General features: G+C 46.8%; 1 protein-coding gene across 8 annotated transcripts in view; it reads left to right on the forward strand.

Annotated features, from left to right (window-relative positions):
- The first annotated feature begins 2,596 nt into the window (after positions 1-2,596).
- The window catches only part of CRTC1 (CREB regulated transcription coactivator 1), a 28,616-nt gene continuing 8,233 nt past the window's right edge, over positions 2,597-22,979 (forward strand). For 2 of the 8 annotated variants that reach the window (XM_042024466.1, XM_042024468.1), the window contains exons 1-11: positions 2,625-2,699; positions 4,306-4,422; positions 5,807-5,854; positions 8,611-8,748; positions 9,777-9,838; positions 10,609-10,703; positions 12,008-12,093; positions 12,472-12,515; positions 12,787-13,007; positions 15,085-15,218; positions 16,096-16,347. In XM_042024466.1, coding sequence (XP_041880400.1) covers positions 2,640-2,699; positions 4,306-4,422; positions 5,807-5,854; positions 8,611-8,748; positions 9,777-9,838; positions 10,609-10,703; positions 12,008-12,093; positions 12,472-12,515; positions 12,787-13,007; positions 15,085-15,218; positions 16,096-16,347 — 1,257 coding nt within the window. In that variant the 5' untranslated portion in view covers positions 2,625-2,639. Of the gene's footprint in view, positions 2,700-4,305; positions 4,423-5,806; positions 5,855-8,610; positions 8,749-9,776; positions 9,839-10,608; positions 10,704-12,007; positions 12,094-12,471; positions 12,516-12,786; positions 13,008-15,084; positions 15,219-16,095; positions 16,348-18,308; positions 22,608-22,697; positions 22,969-22,979 lie in introns of those variants that run through there. The other 6 variants (XM_042024464.1, XM_042024467.1, XR_006015435.1 and 3 more) reach the window with 5 other exon arrangements.

Genomic DNA, 22,979 nt, shown 5'->3' on the forward strand with positions numbered 1-22,979 from the left:
ATTTGTGATTCCTTCCTCATCGAATTAAAGAAATCCCAGGCAGTTTTCAGGGAGGGTGGTTTCATAAATGAGCAGTTATTTGAATGTGTATTAATTTTAGCAGTTGTTTGAGTAGTGCTGAGTGTTTGAAATTCGGATTTTAACGTGACTTTTGGACTGTTAACAGAAAAGGGTTCCCTTGAGGAGCCAAACTCTGGGTGGTCAGAGCTCATTGTTGGAGAGTTTTTGGCACCTTAAAGAACATTTTAAGTAGTGAAAGGGTTAATGAGGTGATTTGTAGCTCGTGGCAGCGCTGCCACTAAATCTAAACTCGAATCATTAAATTGCTGTTAAGGTCTCTTTCTTTTTAAGCTTTTATTTGCTTTTCTTATCAACACGAGGATTGTGAATGGGGAGAAATCTCCCTTTGAAGAAGCCAATCCCGCTGGGATTGCACCGAGGAACTGCAGGGTTTGTTTGACTTGGTGTTTAATTCCACACTGCAGAGAGAAGCCAGGCCAGAACTTTGGGAGCCTCTTTGCCTTCTGCTTCCTCTCAGCACAGGCACTGGGAAATCTCTCCCATCAAAAATCCAGTCCTGACACCAAGCCCAAATCCTGCAGCGGGGCTGGGTGCTCCAGGTGAAAACTTCCCTGGGAAAATTCAGCCCTGTCCAACCGAACGCTGCTGAGCACAACGGGATTTACCAATAATGCAGCCTCTAAAACTTCCACTTAATCCTGCCAGCAGAATTTAAGTCCCAATTAGGCTTTAATAATACTTTTCTAATTTTAATCTGCACTGGTTTTGCTGCTTATTAGGCTGGAGGTGCTAAAGAGAACGGGTTTTTTCGAGGGAAAAAAATGAAGTTATAAGAAAGCTTGGTATGGAAACTGCAAGGCGGTGAAAAAGCCGTTATCACAAAATCTTTGCTTCCTGTAGTCATCAGATATCTCGGGGTTTTATCAAACGGACACTCCACCCTTTTATTATGGTTATGGCAGTCCAAATTTCATGTGTTAAAAAAGGCATTTTAAAAGAAACCTTTACAGTGGATTTTGGTTGATTTACAGTGCCCAAACTGCCAAACTTCCCAGTAAGTTCTGCCCACAAATTTGTATTTACTCAGAATTTTTGTGGGAAGAATTTCAATAACTTGAAGTGTTGAATTCTTAATAAATGCTTCATATGATTCCCATCTGCATATTTTGGTCACTTAGAAAGTCTGTAGGAAAACTGGATTTGTATTTAAGGTTTTGTTTCTGTCTTTATTTGTTATTTTTTTAATTGTAGAACTTGAATCTCTCCCTACAAACACAGCCGTGTGTCCAGCAAATGGTAACCCAAGTGGAAAAATTGATGTATTTCATATAAATGTTCACGTAAATTACTTAATTTTTCAGGATTAAATTGGATTTTAAAGAAAAAAATGGAAGATTTAAAGTTAAGTGGAGTAAGAGAAGTGCTGGTGGAAGGAAAATTACAGATTCCATTTGGACCTGGCATTTGGGGAACATTTCTTCAGAGCAAGAAAAACCAAGCAGAAATAAAGTGGTTTAACAAGCAAAAGCTGTTTCCTTACCAAAAGCTTTCTTGGGAGAGAGCTGGGATATTTAGCAATATTTTCAGCTGTCAGGGAGCTGCTCTCTCAGCCACACCATAGAGAAATGGAAAAGCTGTGATGTAGAGGCACCGAGTTCTCGTGGTTCATGAAATTAATAAATCTGGTGAGCACTAAGTAATTCCTTATCATCCTTCCCTATCTAAATTCATCCAGAATCCAAGTTGCACTAATTGAATCCAACCCCAGGAGATAACCCTGGGGCTGCCGTGAGCCTTGGTAATGTTTGAAGAGTAATCAGAATTTTTCTGTTAAGGCTTTTTCTTTTTGTTGTTTTCTTTGAAAATCAAACCCCTCTTAAAACCTCATCCCCGGTTATGCCCTGTACCTGCTCCACCTCGCAGGATGGATGGAGAGGAAAAAGAAATTTCATTTTAGTCACAACATCTTCTGTTTTCCTAAAGGGTGGGGAGGCCCTGGCAGAGGTTGCCCAGAGAAATTGTGGATTTCCCATCCCTGGAAGTGTCCAAGGCCAGGTTGGAGCAAACTGGGATGGTGGGGTGGAATTAAATAATATTTAAGGTCCCTTCTTAAACTTTTATTCTGGATTTCAGTGTTGTTTCCCTCTGAGCACTGAGGTACCTCAGAGGTGAATTTGCAGCTTTTTTTGTTTGCTGAGAAGGGAAAAACTGGAGCTGATTTCACTCCCAATTTCCTGCTGGAATGACAGCAAGGTCCTAAGATTCAAACAAACTTTTTTTTCCAGCTCAAAAGCTGGAGCTTGGAGGCGTTCAGGACACAAATCCTGCTCTGCTTACACTTGATCTTCCCAGATTGCAAGTGGCAGTTGTTGATGGGCTCCAATAAATGTGGAGTCTGGGGGCCACTCTCTCTTGAAAGGCAGGAGGCTGAGCAGAGGAGCGAGCCCAGCTCTCCCCGCCGGTGTGGTGATGGATGAGAGCAATAAGCAGCAATCACTTCTCTTATTTTTGGCACAGATCTCCAGGAGTGTTTATCGAAGGGAGCGTTGCTAAAATTAATGATAGAGCCAAGGCAGTGCACAGGCTCGGCTCCCCAGCTCTGGGGTTGCCTCATTTCCATGCTCAAGTGCAGCAGAAAGACAAATGCTCGTGACCTCCCTGTCCTGTGCTGCTTTGAGGTGGGTATATCCTGAGAAAAGCCCAAACACTGAAAAAACACAAAGCCACCCCCTCCTCCCTGGGTGCCTTTCGGAGGTTCTTGAAAGGAAACCAACACCTGTTGAAATAGTTACTTCAGTGTTTGGCCCAAATCCCAAACAAGGCTTTTTAATTTTTTTTTTTTTTTTTAACAACAAAAACATATGCAGGGGCCAGGGAAAAAGCACAGCTAGTTCTGATATTGTGCTTTTTGTGCTCTGAGTTGGAGGGGCTGTGACTCACTAAGTGATACCAGCACAGGGTTTCTCTAATTTCATGTCTTGCTTCAGGAATTGCGTGGCTAAAGATTGCACAAGAAAAGCAGGGGGGGCTTTCCCACTCCTTGGATGGGATCTTTCTGAGCCATTTGATAGGGAAAACTGGGACTATTTTATAAATCTTCAGCCTGAGGGGATTATCTGCCCTTTTGGGAAGAAAAAAACCCTCAGCCACTGAGTGAATGGTGTCTTGTCCAAATAGCTGAGGCTTTTGAGAGCACCCTGTCAAAGGCTGGACACGATCTTGGGGCTGTTTTCCCACCTAAATGATCCTGAGATTCTGGGATCTGTGGAGAGGTTTCATCTCCACAAGTCATCTCCTAAATCAGGGATTAGTTTGGTCCCTCAGCTCAAGCACAGAGATTTTAGCTGTCTGTGCAGTTGGAAATCGGTGGCTTCTGGGGGAAATTCTGTGAATAAAAGGTATTTGAGTTTTCTAGGAATTGTTTGAATGTCAGGAAAATGCATGAGCTGTCCTCAGGGTGAGCTTGTATTCAGGGACTATTGTAATACAGTGTTCTTCCCTGGGAGGGTGGGGAGGGGCTGGGATGGAATTCCCAGAGCAGCTGTGGCTGCCCCTGGATCCCTGGAAGTGCCCAAGGCCAGGCTGGAGCACCCTGGGACAGTGGGAGGTGTCCCTGCCCATGGCAGGGGTGGCACTGAGTGGGCTTCAAGGTCCTTCCAACCCAAACCATCCTGGGATTCTGTGATCCATGGATACATCCCGAAGTATTTGCATGGAATAAGCAGGCTGGGCCTTTTCTCTGCATCCTGTCTTGGCGTGGGCACTCTGAGCTCCCCTGACCACCCTGAGCACCCCTGACCATCCCAGAGCATCCTTGAACATCCCTGAGCACCCGTGAGCATCCCTGAGCACTCCTGAGCATCCCTGAACATCCCAGAGCATCCTTGAACATCCTTGAGCACCCCTGAGCATCCCTGAGCATCCCTGAACATCCCAGAGCATCCTTGAACATCCTTGAGCACCCCTGAGCATCCCAGAACATCCTTGAGCATCCCTGACCATCCCAGAGCATCCTTGAACATCCGTGAGCACCCCTGACCATCCCTGACCATCCCTGAACACCCCTGAACATCCCAGAGCATCCTTGAACATCCCTGAGCACCCCTGACCATCCCTGAGCATCCCTGAACCCTTTTCCTGGTGCAAGAACCTTGTGGAGAAGGTTGACCCTCATTTGTAAAAGTTGGATCTGTGCCTTTTAATGGTTTCCATTCTCAGTGATCACTGTCAAGTTGTGTTGGTTAAAACAGTTGAAATTACATTTTCCTCCTTCTTTTCTTTCAGCTACAGCTGCAGAAAACCCAGTATTTGCAACTGGGGCAGAGTCGTGGCCAGTACTACGGGGGGTCACTGCCAAATGTGAACCAGATTGGGAACAGTGCCATGGATCTCCCCTTCCAGGTGAGTTCAAGGGGTTTTTCCTTGGATTTGTTGATGAATCCTGTGCTTGAATGCTGGTTTAAGCTCCTGAGGCAGCTGCTAGTCCAGAAATCAGCACTCTGGTTTAAAAACTTCTGCTCCTTCGAGACGGGATTGGGATATGTGGGTATTTTTTCATTGTAGTTGTGGTAGATTTTAGTTCTCCTGTCCCTGGTTGTGATGCTTTGGGGTCAGGAATGCTCTGAGAGATGCAATTCCTAGTGAAATCTGGGAAGATGCTGTAAATTCAAAGTAAAATGGAAGGAAATAAAGGTGATGATGGAGGAATTGATGTGCATGTTCTGTGGGAATAATTTTGGGAGAGGAGAAGGGGAGTGGGACACAAAGTGGTGTCAGAATAATCACTTTCTGGGGGGCTGGCTGAAAAGGAAATGTAAGAATGTCCTGGCTGAGTTTTGTGGCTCCAGAGGTGATGGACCATAAACAGAAAGGCAGAGTTTCAGGTGAATATTCTGCTGCTTGAAGCATGGTGGACAGAGGATGTTGTCCAAGGACAGGATTAGTTGGGGGATCCTGTGGGGACTCCTGATTTCCACATTTAGTTGATTTAGAGCGCTCAAAATAATGAACATTTCTGCATTAGTTTTCCTTTTTTGAGCAATAACAGTTAGAATTTAGCTCATGAGGATGTGGTAAGAAGGAAATTTTGCAGTTTGTGGTTTTCTGATGAAGGGTGCTTAATAAAGATGGAGAAACTTGCTGACCTCTAACTGCCTCTTGAAATAGGTGCAGACAGCTGAATTTGGGCAGGTTAAAAGCTTGAATCTTGTGCAAGAGGAGAAGCAAAAATCTATTTAAATGTTTAAGTCTTTGGGGAATACAGAGCCGAGGTTTGCAGTGGATTGAAGACCTCAGTGTTACTCCACAATGTCTGCTCTGTTCAAGTTTTTCTCTTCAGCTTTTTGTTAAGGAGGTTCAGAATTCCTTTTAAGCAATAATATTTCAGTATTTCTGTGCTTGATGGCCATCACTGGTGGTTTTTACCTAGATTGTTTTAATCCTGACTGCTGGAAAGGGAATATTCAAAAATTTATGAATGACTGGAGGAGGAGACAGAAACAAACTGTCCTTAAACTCCGGGGTTTCCTATATTTTTACACACACACACACACTAAAAAAAAAATCCCCAAATTGATGTTGTTACAGATAACAAATGGTGACAAGCAACAAAATAACCCCATGTGTTTGTACCAGTGGGGAAAGCTTTCCAGGTTTTTCCAATTTTAAGCTCAAAGCACGACTGCAAATGACTCTGGGATTGTGTGGAGATGCTGAGGCAGAGCCTGGGTGGTTGTGCCTGCTGAGAGCGTTGGTGTCTGAGCATCTCTGCTTCTTTGATTTGCAGCACAACGGAGCTCTGGCTGAAGCCTTTGGAGCAGTTCCCGTCTCTTTGGTAAACAAGTATTTAGGTTTGTGCAAATACGTATTTAGGACTGGTCCTGTTTGCCCAGGTGGATACGTATTTCAGCACACCTGCTCTGCTATGCACAGGATTTATTTGATTCACCTCCCAGCTCCCCAGGACTGCTGGGCTGGCACATAAATACAGGTTTTGCCATGCATCCCAGTCTGGAACATGCAAATAATTCCTGTGCAGACTCCCTGGACTTGCTGTCATGTGGTTCTTTATGATTTATTGGGGGTTTATTTGGTGCAGACAGTGGATTATTCAGTCTTGGCCTGTGATTTCAGCAATCTCTGAGCATGTGCACTCAGCCTGCATGTTAAACTCCATGGGGAAGGGCAGAATGAATTCCCAAATCCTGCTTGGCACCAGGAGGCACCAAAATATCAACTATCACTAGGTACCACTCCTCCTTCCCCCTCATCCACCTCACTTGGGTTTATTTCTTGCTAAATCCTAAAAGGACACTTGGAGAGCACTGAGCTTTTTCCTTCCTGTCTGTATTGAGCTGCTTTTTTCATGGTTTGGGGGGCTTTGGGTCTGGCCTCAAACCCTTGAACGATCTCTCAGGGGAGCTGAAACCCTTTTAGTTCTTCATTTTCCTAGATAAAATCCATGCTCAGATCTATTTTTTAATCCTTTTTTTCCCCCTGTAGTTAAATATCTCATGCCATGCAGGGATGGGGAATTTCAATCCAGGCATCTTGTCCTGGTGTTTGGCCCTAAATACATTTTATAGGAAGGTTGCTGAGAGAAGCCTGACCTGTTGGAGGTGATACCCATTTCCTCAAGTGTTTTCTATTTCCCTAAGTTCAGGATTCTTTTGAGATCTTTGTTCCTGGAAAGCCAGGGAACAGCACTGCCCCCAGATCCCTCTCTCTCTAAACTTCAGCCCTGAGCTGGGACACGTTCCACCTTTACTTGTGCCACTGCTGCACTCAAATGAGATTTTTGTTGTGTTTTTAATAAGGAAGTCGTGCCAGAAAAGGGGAAAACCTAAGAAATAGCTGGTTTTACATTGAACTTTTTGTCTTTATAGTTTTATATATCTAAAATTCCTTTAAATTCCGGGTGAGCTCTGTGTTCCCTGTGCTCCAGGCTGGCTGCTCCTTTTTTAGCAGCACTGTGGTGACACCACTGACATAGGAAATTGCTTTTCCTGTTGACCTTCCAAGCACGTATTTGCAAATTTTGCTGCTTTTTGGGCTGTAACAACAGAGCAAAGGAGGAGTTTGAGACCTTTTGTTGCTTTGGAATGATGAATATTCCCACTTCTGTGTGGGGATTGTTGTTCAGTGCTTGCAGCAGAGATTAAAGCACCGTGTTTGAATTTAAAAGCCTTAAAATTGAGATTTTATTTGAGATTTCTCAGCTTTCATACAAGCGAGGAAGTGAAGCACAAACCCCCATGATCTGAAGGGCTGAGAGTCCAGTAAAAAGTCACTGTGCTCCTTTCTAGCCCCCTGTTGCCTTAAATATTCTGCTGCATATAAAATGTTGGCCCTGAAGTGAGAAAATAAACACCACAGCCCCTGTGCATGCAGTTCTGTTAACACAGCCCGTGTGTGCAGAGAGGGTGAGGAGCCCAATATTTGCTGAAGAGAAAAGAGTTTAAAATAGTAGAAAGACTCTTTAAAAAGTTAATACAAACAAAGCCTTTCAAAATAAATGCAAAGCTTTATAGAAATAATCTTTCCAATGGCCAAAGCTGACACTTGGAAAAAAAGAAAAACCAAAAAAAAAAAACCCAAAAAGAAAAAGGGATGAATGTGGAAGCCAGATGGTTCCATGGCTTGGCAGACAGGACAGTGCATTTGCCACGTGCAGCACCTGAATGGAGGAGGAAATTTTGGATTTCCAAACAGATGGTGTTGAGGGACTCAGCAAAGCTGTTCACATTGGCAAGGAGTGCAGGGCTGGGGAGGTTTTTTCTCCCTGGAGACCCATAAATTGCTGGTGGAGTATGAGCAGAGATTGACCCCTCAGTACTTCCTCTGTCCCCCCCCAGGTATACACTGGGAAAGGCTGTGGAAAATGTGAAAGTTTTCCAGTTTAGCCTGGGAATTCATCTTCCCTGTCCTTTCCCTGCCATCCTCCTGCTCTGAAATCATCAGCTGACAAGGAACCGCTCAGGATGTCAGTGCTGATAAGAGTCCAGGTGGGATCATCCCACCTCGGGTCACTGAAGGAGCTGCAGATCACTTCAAAACCATCAGATGCTGTAACTTTTTCTAGACAGAGGAGGAAGGAAACTGCTTTTCTTTTTCTTTTCATTCTCTCAGTGTCCCCTTAAAATAATTCTGCTGCAAGGAGGGGTGAGAGGAAGCCCTGAGAGAAGGCAGCGTGTCCTGGGGAATGCTGAGCTCAGCGTGCATCTCCTCCCTGCATCTCCTGCCCTCGGAGTCAGGCTCTGGATGTCGGCATGTTCCTCCTGGATGCACCCTGCATGCTGCACCAAGGGCATGTGGACAGCTGCTGGCAGCTCCTGCCACGCTCACACCCGGGGTTCAGGGATGCCAAGGTGTGAGGGCAGCGCTGAGGCAGGGCAGGGCAGCTCCGGCATGGTCCCCTTCTGCAGGAGGGAGCCTTCCCCCAGAGCTGCCGGAGGAGAAACGGATGGCACAACGTCCACATCTTTTCTGGAGTCTGATTCCTTAGAATAACCCAGCCTGGCACAGGTGTGAGGAGGCTCTGGGCAGGCTGTGGAGGTGTTTCCCTGTGGATAATCCCTGTGTCTCTCCCAGACTCCGTTCCAGTCATCGGCGCTGGACACGAGCAGGACCACGCGGCACCACGGGCTGGTGGACAGAGTGTACCGGGACCGGAACCGCCTGGGCTCCCCCCACCGCCGGCCCCTCTCCGTGGATAAGCACGGCAGGCAGATATCCTTGGGAGCAGGGCTTGGAGCATCAGCACTGCTTTCCCTTTGCACAGTTCCCTTCTCCTTCCCTCCTCACCTGGCAGCGGAGTCGCTTCCCAGCTCCATGTCACTGCTTGTCCCGAGCTGTGATCTAATCCCTAAATAGCCGCTGTCTGTAAAGTAAGAGTTCACCTTTCCGTAGCTTTCTGTGGGAATAATGATCCGTGTGGAGCTGAGGGATGCTTGGATGGGTTGGTGACAGCCAGCAGGGCTTCACTCAGGGCAGAGGTGCCCCATAAATTTGGTGGCCTTCTCTGATGGGGTTACTGCCATCAGCAGCGGGGCTCGTGGGAGGCGTTGGCACTGTCCCATGGGATATCCTTTGTCTAAACTGGATTTGATGGTTGGACACTCAGTGGATCAGGAGCAGGCTGGATGGATGTGTCCAAAGAGTTGTGGTCAATGGCTCAATGTCCAAGAGGATACCGGTGATGAGTGCTGTCCTCAGGGGTTGGTTTGGGCACATTTAATGGTGACATGGACAGTGGGACTGGGTGCACCCTCACTGCCAGCTCTGGATCCTTCAATTCCAGCCCAAACCACTCCATGATTCTCTGAAAGGTCAGGGCTGACTTGGGGAAATGGAGTTTCCCTCAGAGCTGAGCAAACCCAGCCCAGGATTATCCTTTGCAGCTCCTCGTGCATTTCAGTGCAGGTTGATTCACCTGTTTGGCATTTGGGAACAGGAACGAGCTGAGCATTTCTGACAGGTTTAAAATCAGATGGGATTGATGGGGCTGGAGGGGATGTGTGACAGGGGCTGGAGGGATCAGGGCTGCTTAGGGAGGAGCTAAATCCATGGAAAAGGAGGAAGATTTTTTACTGCTCAAATATTACAACAATCCAGGTAATATTTTGTGTTGAGTGTCATTTTAAAGTTCCCCATAGAGAATCTGTGAGTTTAGTGGTTCTGACAGCATAATTGGAATTATTCTTGGGAAGAGATTTCCTGCTTGAGTGGGAAGCATTGCTGCCTTAACCCTGGCCCACGTGGACAGCTGCCCCTATGGCACCGTGTACCTGTCACCTCCGTCGGACACGAGCTGGAGAAGGTGGGTGCCACCATCCTGGGGGGTTTGGGGCTGTTCCCTGACACTGCAGCACTTCCAGCTGCAGTGGAATGGTTGCAAAATTGTGCCTTTTTAAATTCAGAAATGGAGTTTTTAATTCTATTCGTGCTCGTTTTAGTTGAGCTTTAAAATGAAGGTGTGTCAGCAAGTGTCGTCCTTTTAAATCTTGCCAGATGTTCCCAGGCATATCCCAAAATTACTGAGTTGTAAAAGACTTGGATTTTTCTCTGGGTGCAGAAACTCTGCTGGGCTGGGAATGTTCCAATGGGAAGGAACACAAAGTTTTCGAGGGTGGCCACACTCACAAAGTTCATCATGAGATGTGTTGGCCATGAAAATTCCCATCTCCACAACATCCTGAACCATTCCTTTTCCTCCCTCCCAACCAGGAAGGTTTGTTCTTCAACCACCACAATAACCAAAGTATGGCTAAACATCTTAAAAATGGCATTATTTGATCGTGTTTAATCTGAACAAAGCAGATAAAACTCTGTTCTTACAAGGGCAACCAATTTATCCTGTGTTCCTCTCAATCCCATTATTGAAACAATTGCTCTTCAAACTTGAACTAATTTGTTCTGCAAATTGATTGTTTCACAAGGAAAGTCTGCCTGCTTTATGCCACATATAGATTTTTGGGGTTTAATGCAGAATATTGAGGTTTTACTGAGTTGTTGCTTTTATCTGAGAGGAAGATTCTTTTATTTAGTGGAGCTGACAATAAAAATGTTGTGGTTTTTGCTTTCTCTCAGGACGAATTCTGATTCTGCCTTGCACCAGAGCACCATGACTCCAGCTCAGCAGGAGTCCTTTTCAGGAGGGTCACAGGACATGCAGCAGAAAAGAGGTGAGCAAAGAAAAGGGTAAAAAGATTTATAACAATGGAATGCCCATGGATTGGGCTCCATCTGTTTGTAAAATTCAGGAGTGCTGACACTTCCTGCATCCTGTGACACAACAGTTGGATCATACTCACCTTTCTGGGTGCTGAAATCCAGGAAAAATGACACATAACTAAGGGAGAACATTTTCCTGAGCCCTAAATTTTGTCATTCTTGCCCTGGAGAGGATCCTCTGGGCTGGTGGGACTCTGGTGTTGAGTTCTCAGCACTCCCAGAGGTCTGGAGGAACTTCAGGAGCAGTGTGGAGTTCCCAGCATTTCCATCAGGGACACTGGAGATCGGGAAGGAGCAAAGGCTTCGTGCCGTGTTTATTTATGGCCTGAGGATCCCCAGGGAGCCTCCCCTGGGAGGAGGCAGCGCTTCCAAACATCCCCGGAGCAATTCCAAGCTGGAGCAGCTCCGGCACCCACAGTTCTGGTGCCCTCTGCTGGGCCCTGTGCCTGCTCCAGCTCGGGAAAAACGGGAAGCACGGCTGGGGTTGATGATCTCCTAAAGGTCTTTTCCAGCCTTAATATTCCCTGATCCTAAGAAAAACTCCTAAAATTTAATCCTTCAACAAGCACCCAGAGATTAAGAACGGACAGCACAACCCTTGGACACATCTGTGCTGTCCTGCAGCTCTTCCATGTGCTCCTGGAGCTGGAAAACCTTGGGAAATGCTCATCCTAACCAGGATCCCATAAATACGGATTTACACTCATCGGTGTGAAATGTTTTCAGTGATTCATCTCTCTCTGGGCTTTTTTTTTATTTGTTTCTTTGTCACCTTGCAGTTGTTGAACAAAGAAATGTCCTTGGGCTATGGGGAAGTAGCAGCTTTGTGGTGTTTCTCCATGCCAGGGAGGATGGATTGGACTTTCCCCACTGGAATTGTCCTCTTGGAAGCCCGTTAGGTGTTCAGGGTGGACATCACTTGTGCAAAGTGCAAAAGATGGGGAAAACCAGATCCCAAATAAACCCTTCCATGGACGTCTGAGCAGAATAAACTGGAGGCCAGAAGTTTGGAAAGTATTATTTGGGTGGTTTTTTAAAAAGTCTCACTGATTAATTAATTAATGAAATACAATTTCAGTCTGGTTTCTGGTACCTTGGTTTTTTAAATAATAGAGCGCAGTTGTTTCATCCTCCTTCATAATTTAAACTTAATAAGAATTTTTCAAAGGTTGAACTTCCAATCTGAAAATGTCTCGGTGAGAAACTGAATATTATTGATTATTAATGATTCCTTTTGATCTCCTTGGTTTTTTAGTTTTATTGCTGACTGTCCCTGGAATGGAGGAAACCACCTCTGATGCAGACAAAACCCTCTCTAAGCAAGGCTGGGACACTAAAAAGGTGGGAGTTGCACATTTCAAAGTGTGGAGGTTTTGTTTTCTGAACATATTTAGATAAATGCATGCTTTAATTTCTGTCAGGATTAACAAACTACTTGAAGAGATTGGAGATTAAATGTTTTGTTTAAAAACAAATAATGAACAATAAATTAGAAAGGATTTTATGTGTGTGTGAATGCACAGGTTTGATTATATGAGGAGAAACTCCTGAAATTTAAGATTTGTTGGGCCAATAAAGGAAAAAAAAGATAAATATCTTCTTAAGAGCTCCCAGATCTTACACTGAAATGATTAAATTAAACTTATTAATTGAAATATCTCCTAGGCAATACCCTCCAGCAGCATCTTTGCCTTTAAATCTCTCTTCCTTCTATTTTAGACTGGGTCATCGAGACCTAAATCCTGTGAAGTTCCAGGAATCAAGTAAGTTTTCAGCAATTTTTATTTGAAGAACATTGAGATCTTGAAGAAAAAATGTCATGTACTGAATATCCTTGAATATCCTCTTGCTTTGGAATTTTCTGGAAAATCTCTAGATACAAACCAATGCCCTCTATGAGGGTCAGAAATACAAAATCCATCAAAAATACCTTCTTGATGAAATTTTCTTGTTAAATACATTTTAAAAAGCTTTGTCCAGACTGAAATAATAATTAATTGTGGGTTTTTTTTTTTCCCCCCCCCCCAAATTTAGCATCTTCCCATCAGCTGACCAGGAGAACACTACAGCCTTGATTCCTGCCACGCACAACACGGGCGGCTCCCTGCCGGACCTGACCAACATCCACTTCCCGTCCCCCCTGCCCACGCCTCTGGATCCCGAGGAATCCACATTCCCAGCCCTGAGCAGCTCCAACAGCACCGGCAACCTCGCTGCCAACCTGACTCACCTGGGCATCAGCACTGCCAGCCAGGGTGAGGGCACAGCACGAGGTCACCTCCCTGCAATTATGGAATTTATGGAATGTTGTTCTTTCTGAGAGGGAATTTGGCTTCACTGTCGATGGATTTTCCTTTGTGTTGTATGTACAAAGAAGATGAGACACTTATATTTAGTTACAGGACATTCATCTCATGGTCTTGATGCCCAAATCTGCTTTTTTGGGATTTGTTTGGGGATTTTTTTTTTTTGTGCGTTTATTTTTATTTATTTATTTTTTAATGTGCAAGACTGGAGTTCCTCTCTTGGAATTCCTCATGCTGAACCCCAACATCCCTCGTGTTATGGGAATATCTCCAGCAGCCCTTTTATTTCCATTCCTTTAGAACAGCAATTTTTAAAATGTGAGGATCCTTTTGGAGTCTGTTACTGATTAATACTGCAATTATCGACTGCTATTTTTTAAGTAATTTCACTGATACTCAAATAATTATGATGGGGGTTGATTTTTTTTTTTTTATTGTCAGTGACAGTTGCAGTCTGTTGATTCCTAGAATAGAAATGAGGATTTGTATCCAAAAATACAAATATATTTCCTGTGCTGGGCAGGATTCCCTTTCCCATGTCTCCTGGATTGGGAAAAGGAAATTACTGTAATCAGGTTGATGTGACTGAGCAGGTGAGTTTGGGGAGCAAGAAAAGGATTTAACCATTTGAGGACAGAGTAGGGCAGCACTTTCAGCATCCTTGGAAGAGTTTTTTGGTCTCCAAAGTTTTGGGGATGGCTTTAGAAATTCGGATTTAAGCCACAGTGGATCTCCACGTTTTTTTCCCCGTAATAAGCAAAGTAAATGATATAAACCCCAACTGGTGAGTCTGTAATGCTTTGAAAACATTCCCTGATCTATCAAAGGCAGAACAAATTAAAGATACACTCCCTGACTGTATTCCTGCTTCTCTCTGGAGATTATCCCACAGTTTATCCGTTGCCACACTCCGTGTTTGGTGCTTTTCAAACCGATTTTTCCAACCTTTCCTTGCTGCACTTCAGCAGAAAACCTCCATGAAGGCTTCTGATCCCTGTGCCCTGCTCAGGGATGTCACAGAATTCCCTGAGGGGAGCTGGGGAAGCCACCTCCTGCCAGGTCCCAGGACTTTGGTGCCCGGAGGGTGTCGGGTCCCTTCCGCACGTCCCAGGAGCCGCTGCTGGGTTTGCAAACACGGCCGGGGCTGTGTTGGGAACCTGCCTGGCCTGAGCCACTTTTCCTGCTGGCTCCTTGGCAGCCTGGCCTTCCTGGCTCCCTGGCAGCCTGCCTGGAAGCCCTGAGCCTTTGCCAAGTGCCTGGGAGCTCGCAGGCTCCCGTGAATTGCTGCTCTCTGGCAGCTCCGGGGGAACAGCTCACTCTCGCTTGGCCTCAAATCCCTTCCCAGGGTGACTCGGTTCCTCTGGGGTGAAGCAGAAGAGAGGGGAGGTTTCTAAACTCCCAGATTTTTTTGGCTTGATCTGAACAAAATGACAATATTTGAGTTGTTTATTCCTACCCCCTGCTGGGTTGTGGCTCTTGGGAGTGTGGTGGATATTTCCTGCACTGGTGTGCCATTAAAAATGGAGCTCTTCCTGCGTAACCAGTTTGGCTTCTGCTTTTTCCATTAAAGAGGTGTTTGTTTTTACAATACCTCAAGTGCCCTCTGATAAGCTTGGTTCCAGGATCTCTTATCTCATTCCCAGAGTTGGAGCCCAAACAAACAGAGCAGAACCTGCTTTTCCTGGGCCTGGCGAGTGCAGGTGTGCGAGGACAGTGCCTGCGGTGTCTGGAACTGCTGAGGCTGCTCTGCCTCGTCCAATTCCTCATCCTGGGCACCAACCTGACCAACCGTGCCTGGGTTTGAGCCAGGACAAAACCACAGGGCTCTTCCTCTCATCCTGATGCTCTTCAACCTGACAAAATTAATTACAAATCACCTAACGAGCTCCCGCCCGGTCGGCCGAGGCACCCTCAGTGTTGTCAGCTCAGGCCGCTCGTTCTTCCTGCTTTAGGGAATTATTTTGGGTACAAATATCACCAAGGCCTTGCTGTGTCCCTGCTGAAGGTGGTTTGTTATTCCTGGCAGGAATGACGACGACACCGGCCCCGTCCCAGCACCGCCAGCCCAGCGTCAGCCCCCTGTCCTTGGGCGCGGACTCGCGGCGACCTCAGTCCCAGCAAATGTCCCCCACGCTGTCCCCGCTCTCACCCATCACTCAGGTAGGAACTCATGGGGGAATCCAAGTTTTCTAATCACAGGTTCATTGTTTTAATCTGCTTAGGCTGGAAGTTCGGCTCAAAGAGCCACAGGGAAGGGTTAGGTGGGATATTGGGAAGGGATTCCTCCCTGGGAGGGTGGGGAGGGGCTGGGATGGAATTCCCGGAGAAGCTGTGGCTGTCCCTGGATCCCTGGAAGTGTCCAAGGCTGGGTTGGATGGGGCTTGGAGCAACCTGGGATAGTGGAAAGTGTCCCTGCCATGGGACAAGATGAGCTTTCAGGTCCCTTCCAATGCAAACCATCCCATGGTTCCATGAACTTCATCTCTTGTTCTGTAATTTTCTCCTTTAAAGGTGTTCCTTAATTCGGAGCCTTAAAAAGAGAGAGGTTTGTAGAAGTTACAGGTTTTACTTCCTCTTTTCTAGAACTGTGATAAAAACCATCTCTTAGACCACATTTTTTCTGTGATGTCCCAAAGTGAGCTGTGAAATTCGAAAGCCGTTTCTCTAGTTTGTGAGAGAAGCTCAATTATCTTTTAAAATTGATTTTACAAGTGCGACTCTGTGACTGCCCAGGTTGGTGATTTCTGACCTCAAGATTTAACTGGGTTTTAAAGGATTGGTTTATACACTGGAGGTGATGTTGAATCTTTGGAAATACAGAATTACAGAATCCCAGGGTGGTTTGGGTTGGAAGGAACCTTAAACCTCATCCAATCCACCCCTGCCACGGGCAGAAACTTTTTCCTTTAGAGCAAGTTCTTGACTTTTTAACCTTTAGGTGCCATTTTTAAAACACAAACCAAGCCTGACTCAATTTCCTTGGTGTGAAGTGCTTGAGCACCCTGGGAATTCCCTGATTCTGCTCCTTCTTTTCCAGGCCGTGGCTATGGATGCATTGTCCCTGGAGCAGCAGCTCCCCCCGTATCCCTTTTTCACCCAGACCAGCTCCCAGCAGCAGCAGCAGGCACCAGTGGCCAGTTCCCTGCCCCAGACCCCCCCTCTGCTGCAGAGCTCGGGGCTGCAGAGGGGCCCCCAGCTCCCCCCTCTCTCCGTCACGGTACCTTCCACCATCCCCCAGTCACCTCCAGGGAGCCAGAGCCAGCCCTCCATGGGGATAGACATCAACTCGGTGAGTTTGGGAAGGGCTTTCCTTGGGAAAGCTGGGAACGTTCAGTGTAGGGTGGGAAATGAGCTTGGACAAGCCCGTGAGAAGGAGAATTTTAGGGAAGCTGAAGTAAACTTAGGATGGTTTTGGTTGAATGCACCTTGAAGTGTTTTCTAGAGGAAAAATCGACATTAAATTTTGTCCCGGGTTTGATTAGGCCCAGCTTAAATCTGTCAGCATTTATTGGGGTGTTTTCAGGGTGTCCGGTGTCCCCCAACACATCAGGATACCGACTGGGGGAGCTCCCAGAGCCTTGAGAGAGAATCCAACTACAACAAGCATTTTCCAGTCAAAATACCACCTGGAAAATTTATTTTCCAGAAGTTGTCAAGAACCAGGTATTTTCTGCAGTTTCTCTCCTCAGAACCCTTTTATTTTGAGGAATTTTGGAGCATCTATTCCAAAATGGATTTTGTGGCTGCCTCCAGTGGCCAGAAGAATTGGAGTGAGGATTTATGGACAGGTCCCTTTTTCTGCTTGTTTTAACACAGTCTGTTAGGAAATGTTCTGTCTCAGCAGCTGAAAATCCCAACTCAGGGATCCCAGGCCAGGCAGGGAGGGATGTCCCAGCTCCCCCTGCTCCTTCTGCCCCTGTAGGGTCCTGGTTGTCCCACCTGTGGTGTCCTGGCAGCGCTGTAGTGACAGGAATGGCTTTGGGAATGAGAAGAAATCATTTCTATTGATCTGCCCTTGGCTGTGGATAAAATTTTTAACAGTTTGTGCTCCTTGAGAGCAGCTGCTTCCCTTGCAGGATGGGAAGGGGAAGAGGGAAGGACAATCCAGCAGTGGAAAGGATCCCACCCCACTCAAAATGTGTCCCTGTTTTGATTCTAATCCTCATGTAGCACCAGTACAGACAATTCTGATCTCATCCTTTGCTTTCTGTGTTGCTTTCCTCATCCTAAACCTCTTTATGACCTGAACTTTTAGGCTGCTGTGCTTATCTTCTAAAGCAACTGAAGTAATTCCTAAATAAACAGATTTAAAGCCACTTTGTCAAAAAGCCTCTGGAGCTGTCACAGCCTCGCTGGCAACTTCTACACAGGTTTTGTGAGGCAGAAGTGAAATTTAATTTGTAGTTTGGGTGGCTGCTGACAGGGTGGAAGTGGCAATGCAGAGCAAAAAGGGAAATTTTCTTGGGATTTACAGAATTTGGGGTCAAAAATTGGTAGTGCAGAGTTCTCCCACACTGCAAACCTGATTACATTCACTGGATTGCAGGTTCTCCTCAATCATCCCTTAATTTCTAAAGGAAGTAAAAGGAGAAGAGCTGGGCTACTCTTTATGTTAATTAGTACAACATTATTCAAATACCGCTAATATTATTAATTTGTTTCGAACGAGGGGGGAAAAAAGCGAAATCTTTGAAAATAACGTCTCAAGACACCTGGGAAGAGAGTAAAAATCACAGATATAAACCTGCAAAACACAGTGTGAATTCCCAGAGGGTGTCTGCTCCATGTCCTGGGCTGCAGTGGAGTTTGGGGCTGTGTGGTGACAGGTTTGTACCCCAGGTTTATCAGCTGCACCTCAGTGCTGATAACCCAGCTGGAGGCAGAGCAGGATCCCAGTGAACACAGATGTGGGGCTGGCACTTGAACTGAAGAATGAATGACATTCTTTCTGAATTATTCCCAGCTTCCAAGACTTCTTTGCCCTAAATCCTTGGCTGACCTGATTTTTTTTTAATATATTTTGAATCGAGCATAAGTGAGAACAGGCAGGAAACGCTCCCAGCTGTGCCTGTCCCTGCTCCGGGGCAGACCCCCAGAGCTCTCCCCCTCTTTTGGGACCTCATTCACACAATCCTGTCTTCCCACACAGAAACTGAAGAGGATGGTTTCTCCCAGCTCCATCACTCCAGAAGTTTGTATTTTCCAAGCCTCCCTCAATGCCATGGTGTTTAATTCTGTGTTGTTCTGTAGGCCTCACTCCAGCAGTACCGCAGTAATGCTGGATCCCCAGCCAACCAGTCTCCCACCTCTCCTGTCTCCAATCAAGGCTTCTCTCCTGGCAGCTCCCCTCAAGTAAGGGACTCTGTGCTTCCACAGGCCTTGCTTCTCGTGTGTGTTTTTAGCTGGATTTCTCCATCACTGCCCCATAGTTGTCTCACTGTGACTCCGTGTGTGCCTCATGCATCACCGACGTCCCATCTCTTCTGCCCTTCCATCCACTCCCACAGGGTTTCAGGAGCTGCTGAATTGCCTTTCTTAGTGAGCAGAGAATCACAGAATCAGGCTGCTGGTTGAACACTTGGGTTGGTGTTTGTTTGGTGGGCAGAACCTCCAGGTAGAACCCTTTCAATTCCCAGGATCCCAGGGGAGCTGATGGGGGTGAAGTTGGGAGGGCAAGGAAGGGGGAATTTCAGTGCCTCCTGCAGCAGGAAATCTCCTGGGGCACTAAACATTTAAATATTTACACTAAATATCCCAAACGGATTTAGATCAGGATGGTTTTTATGTGGGAACACGCCCTGTGAGAGAAAACACTGGAGAAAATGCTCTTAAAATGAGCAGCTTGTGGCTGGCAGGGAATGGGTTCCCAGCACACTCCCTTGCATGCCAGCTGCTTTTCCTTGCTCTACGTGTATCTCCTCACACATCCACGTGTCCTGGATGGAAATCACAGCTGAGGAGAGTGTGTGATCCTCTGAAGGGGGATTTTTACCTGCCAGCAGCAAGAAATTAAAAAGGAGCAGATTTTGAGGGTGCCCCAGTGTAAGAAAGTGCATTTTCAGTGCCTGATGCTGCTGAAAGAGCCCCAGCTGGCTGCTCTGGAGAATCCCACCTGGAGAAAAGAAGTGCAGGGAATTCTTCCAGAGCATCACAAGAGTCTGCAAATCCATTTTCTGTTTCACCACTGAACGTTGAAGGCTATAAGGAGGATCCTTTCTAAATAAGTGCTGCCCCTTCATGGTTCCCAGGCAGGAGCTCTAGGTCCCCTTCATTAGCCAGGTCATGGTAAGCTCAGCCCTGGATCCAAGTGGCAGGAATTGTCTGGATTTCCTTAACCCTGGCTTAGTTGCTTCTTAACCTCTCTCTCTTCTGCCTGCTTCTGTGAGTTCTGCTGTGCTCTGTGTGCCTCCAGAAACCAGCACTGTCCCCTAGAGCAGAGCTTGCTGCAGACTCTCACTTCTCACTGGGCAGCACATCCAAATTTAGGTTTTATGTTGATTTTTCCCCCTTTGATTTCTCAATTACTCTGGCTTGGTTTTGTCCCCAGACTTGTTGCCACTGGTCAGTCCCAAGGACCAGAGTGCAGCAAGTGGAGCACACCCTGGGCTATGATTTTTCCTGCTGGTTTTGTCCTGTAAAAACTTTCTCAGGTTCTGCTCTGTTTGAGAGGGACACCACAGCACTGAGTGGAAGGAAGAGGATTTTTTAATGCTGCTTTTTGTAGTATTGGCCTCTTAAACACCCACAGAATTCCTTAGTTTTGCTGAATTAAAACTGAGGTGGATTTGTTGCCTCCGGGAATGACCCAAAAGCTGGTGGTGGTCACAAATGTGAAACGTAGAGAGAAGAAAAACCAGTTTGGAGGGGAAATTGAGATTGGTTGTGAAGATGGGGCAGCTCCAGGCAGCAGAATCCCTTAATCTGCCCTGAGTGAAGGCAGATCCCTTCCAACAGCAGAGTATTCCACTGTGGAGCAGCCTGGCACTGATGAGTGGGATGCAGTGGGTGTGACCAGGCAGGTGCCTCCACGTGCTCCTCTTTCCCCCATGGATTTGGGGTTTCATCCTCCGAGTGCCAAAGGACATTCCTTAAACCACAAACCTGGGCTTTGATTTGTGTCCCACACGGTTCATTCACCACAGGTTCTTCTCCATGCCCCACCTCTCCCAACCCCTCTGCTCCCGTGTCCCAGCCGTGTGTGTGTGTCCCACCAGTCCTCCCTGTCCCCACAGGGGTGGGAAAGCTCTGCCTGCCCCCCCAGCTCTGTGTTTGCATGGCTTCCACCCCCAGTGCCTTGGCTGCTTCCCTGCTCTCATCCCTGGCATCCTGTTCCAGTTAGACAGAAATATTCCTGCTCCAGTGGCTCTGACCTGGAGAACCTGGTAGGTATTTTTAGATGGATCATTCCAGCCAGGGATTTGTGCTTTGGGGTTGGTTTTTCCTCACAGTCGCTCCATGAAGCCCAGAAGATGCTCTGGTGACTTTCCAATGGTTCTGGAGATGGTGTTTGCACAGTGTTGTTCCTGGAGCTGTTGATAAATGATTCCAAGGCTCTGAAGTGTTGAAGGAATGACATTTCCAGTGGGTTTCCTTTGGGAATTCCGGTGCTTGCAGCTGTAGGAACCAGCACCCTTCACAGGAGGAGCAAACTCAGGCTGGCTGTGGGTAGGAGGCTCTGAGCTGGACTTGCACAAGCACATTCTGCTCTCCTGTTGATTATCTCTCATGTTCCTCAAAGTTTTTGGGATGGGAACAGTGCTTAGTGAAACACAGAGATTTTAGGGATTGTCCTCATTTTGGGAATTGTCCTGCCACTCCCATTCTGTGGAATGAATGACAGGAGTTCACGGGAAAAAATACCTCGATCCTCTTTGGAGCTCTCGAATAGCAGTTGGGTTTTAGTGCTGGTTTTGCTTCCCATCGAGTCTGTGTCATCCCAAAATTCAGATTTTCCTTAGAAATGGTTATAAACCATAGATTGGTCTGGAATTAGGTTGGATCCAGTGATCCCTGAGGTCTTTTCCAACCTCACTGATGCAGTGATCACCCAGAGCTGACCCCGTTCCTGCCTCTCGGCTGGGAATCGTCTCCTGATCCACTTGCTTGAGTGAGCTCTGGATTCTGCCTCCAGTTTTTTAGGAGCAGCAGATGGAGCAGGTTGGATAATGGGGAGCTGGAGTAGTTGATCAAAGCCTGACAGGGCAGCAAATCAGGTCTCTGTGGTTAAAAAACCCCCACATTTTCTTTAAATTGCTCTAAGGGGTGCTTTGCTTTTCTCTTACCAGTATCTTATCAGTGGCTCTTGTGGTGTTTGATCCCTCCTGGTGTTTGATCCTTTCTTTCCAGGGATCCAGCAGCCTCCAGAGTGTTGATGACCAGGTGATAAATTGGAAAAGTGGCTCCAGTTCCAGCCCTTTCCCAGTTTTGGCTGCACATGGAGCAGGGATGTCAGGGATTGTTGGGTGGTCTGCCTGTGACAGACCGTAAATGCCCGGGAAAGTGAATCCCAAATCTCTTTTCCAAGTGCATCCAAACCATCCCTGCTCCGAGCAGTTCTGGGATCAACGAGGATCTGCTGAGCCAGGATTTTGGAGGAGGAGTTCCAGCCATGGAGTCTCAGGCTGGGAATTTCTCCCTTGATCCACATTCATCCCAAATCATCCCTATAAATCAACCCCCATCCCAGGGGTCTGGCTGGAAGTGGGGAGGTTTTTAAGGAATATCTTGGTGCTTCTTTCTCAGTAATCCCCTCATGGAAGGACAGTTTAGGTGGTTTTTGAATTATTTTTTAATACAGGGTATTTTTTTGAGGGTCTAAAATCTGTGCCTGTTCTGATTCTTCCTAAGCTTTTCCTGAATTTCCCATGCTTAGGTTTTTAAGGAGGAAATTTGTAGCCTTCTGCTTTTGCCATCTGGATAAACCAGCAAGTGAATTTTGTTTTCCAAGATTGAGACAATCACTCCATGGAAATTGTCTTCTATAGATGTTCTCTTTGTTAGTTAATAGTGTTTTTTCAGCAGGAATATCAGGATTTGGGAATTTTAAATCAGGAGTGATGTTGCTGATTTTTATCTGGCATTTTTTTGGGACAGGATTAAAACATGGACCTGAAATTCTTGATAAATAATGGAGGATAACCGAGGGAGGGGACAGTGATTTAGCAAGGCTGAGGAATTCCTCCTGGAATTCTTCACTGGGCTTTCCCCTGACCTTTCCTGCTCTGCAGTTCCCATGGAATGACTTTAAACCAGGAATTTCGCCATTTGAGGCTGCAGATTCAGAGCCAGAACAGCCCCTCCCGCCTCATTTGTGAACACAAAATTCCAAAAGGAGCAGAAATGCAGCTCTGTTGTCCCTCCCCGTGTTTCCCAGCGCAGTGTCCGTGTCCATAAATCCCAGTTTTCCATGTTGTCCGTGCTCTGAGAGAAGCCTGTGGGGTTCTGTGGTGTCCCTGTGCCCGTGGCAGGTGCAGGGTCCGGGGCGATTCCCAGCGGCTCCGTGAGGGAGGGTCCCGAGGGATTCCTGCCTGCTCCGTGTGGATCCTGTGGGTCCCGAGGGATTCCTGCCTGCTCCGTGTGGATCCTGTGGGATCCCCTGGGCCCTGTGGGATTCCCTCCTGCTCCGTGTGGATCCTGTAGGATCCCCTGGGCCCTGTGGGATTCCCTCCTGCTCTGTGGAGATTGTCGGGGATCGCCTGGGCCCTGTGGGATTCCCTCATGCTCTGTGTGGATCCTGTGGGATCCCCTGGGCCTTGTGGGATTCCCTCATGCTCTGTGTGGATCCTGTGGCTCCCAAGAGGTTTCCTCCTGCTCTGTGGAGATCCTGTGGGATCCCCTGGGCCCTGTGGGATTCCCTCCTGCTCTCTGTGGATCCCCTGGGCCCTGTGGGATTCCCTCCTGCTCTCTGTGGATCCCCTGGGC

This window comes from Corvus kubaryi, unplaced genomic scaffold, assembly GCF_017639235.1.
Source record: "Corvus kubaryi isolate FWS band 111438036 unplaced genomic scaffold, C.kubaryi_AGA036_p1.0 37262, whole genome shotgun sequence".
Classification (NCBI taxonomy): domain Eukaryota; kingdom Metazoa; phylum Chordata; class Aves; order Passeriformes; family Corvidae; genus Corvus; species Corvus kubaryi.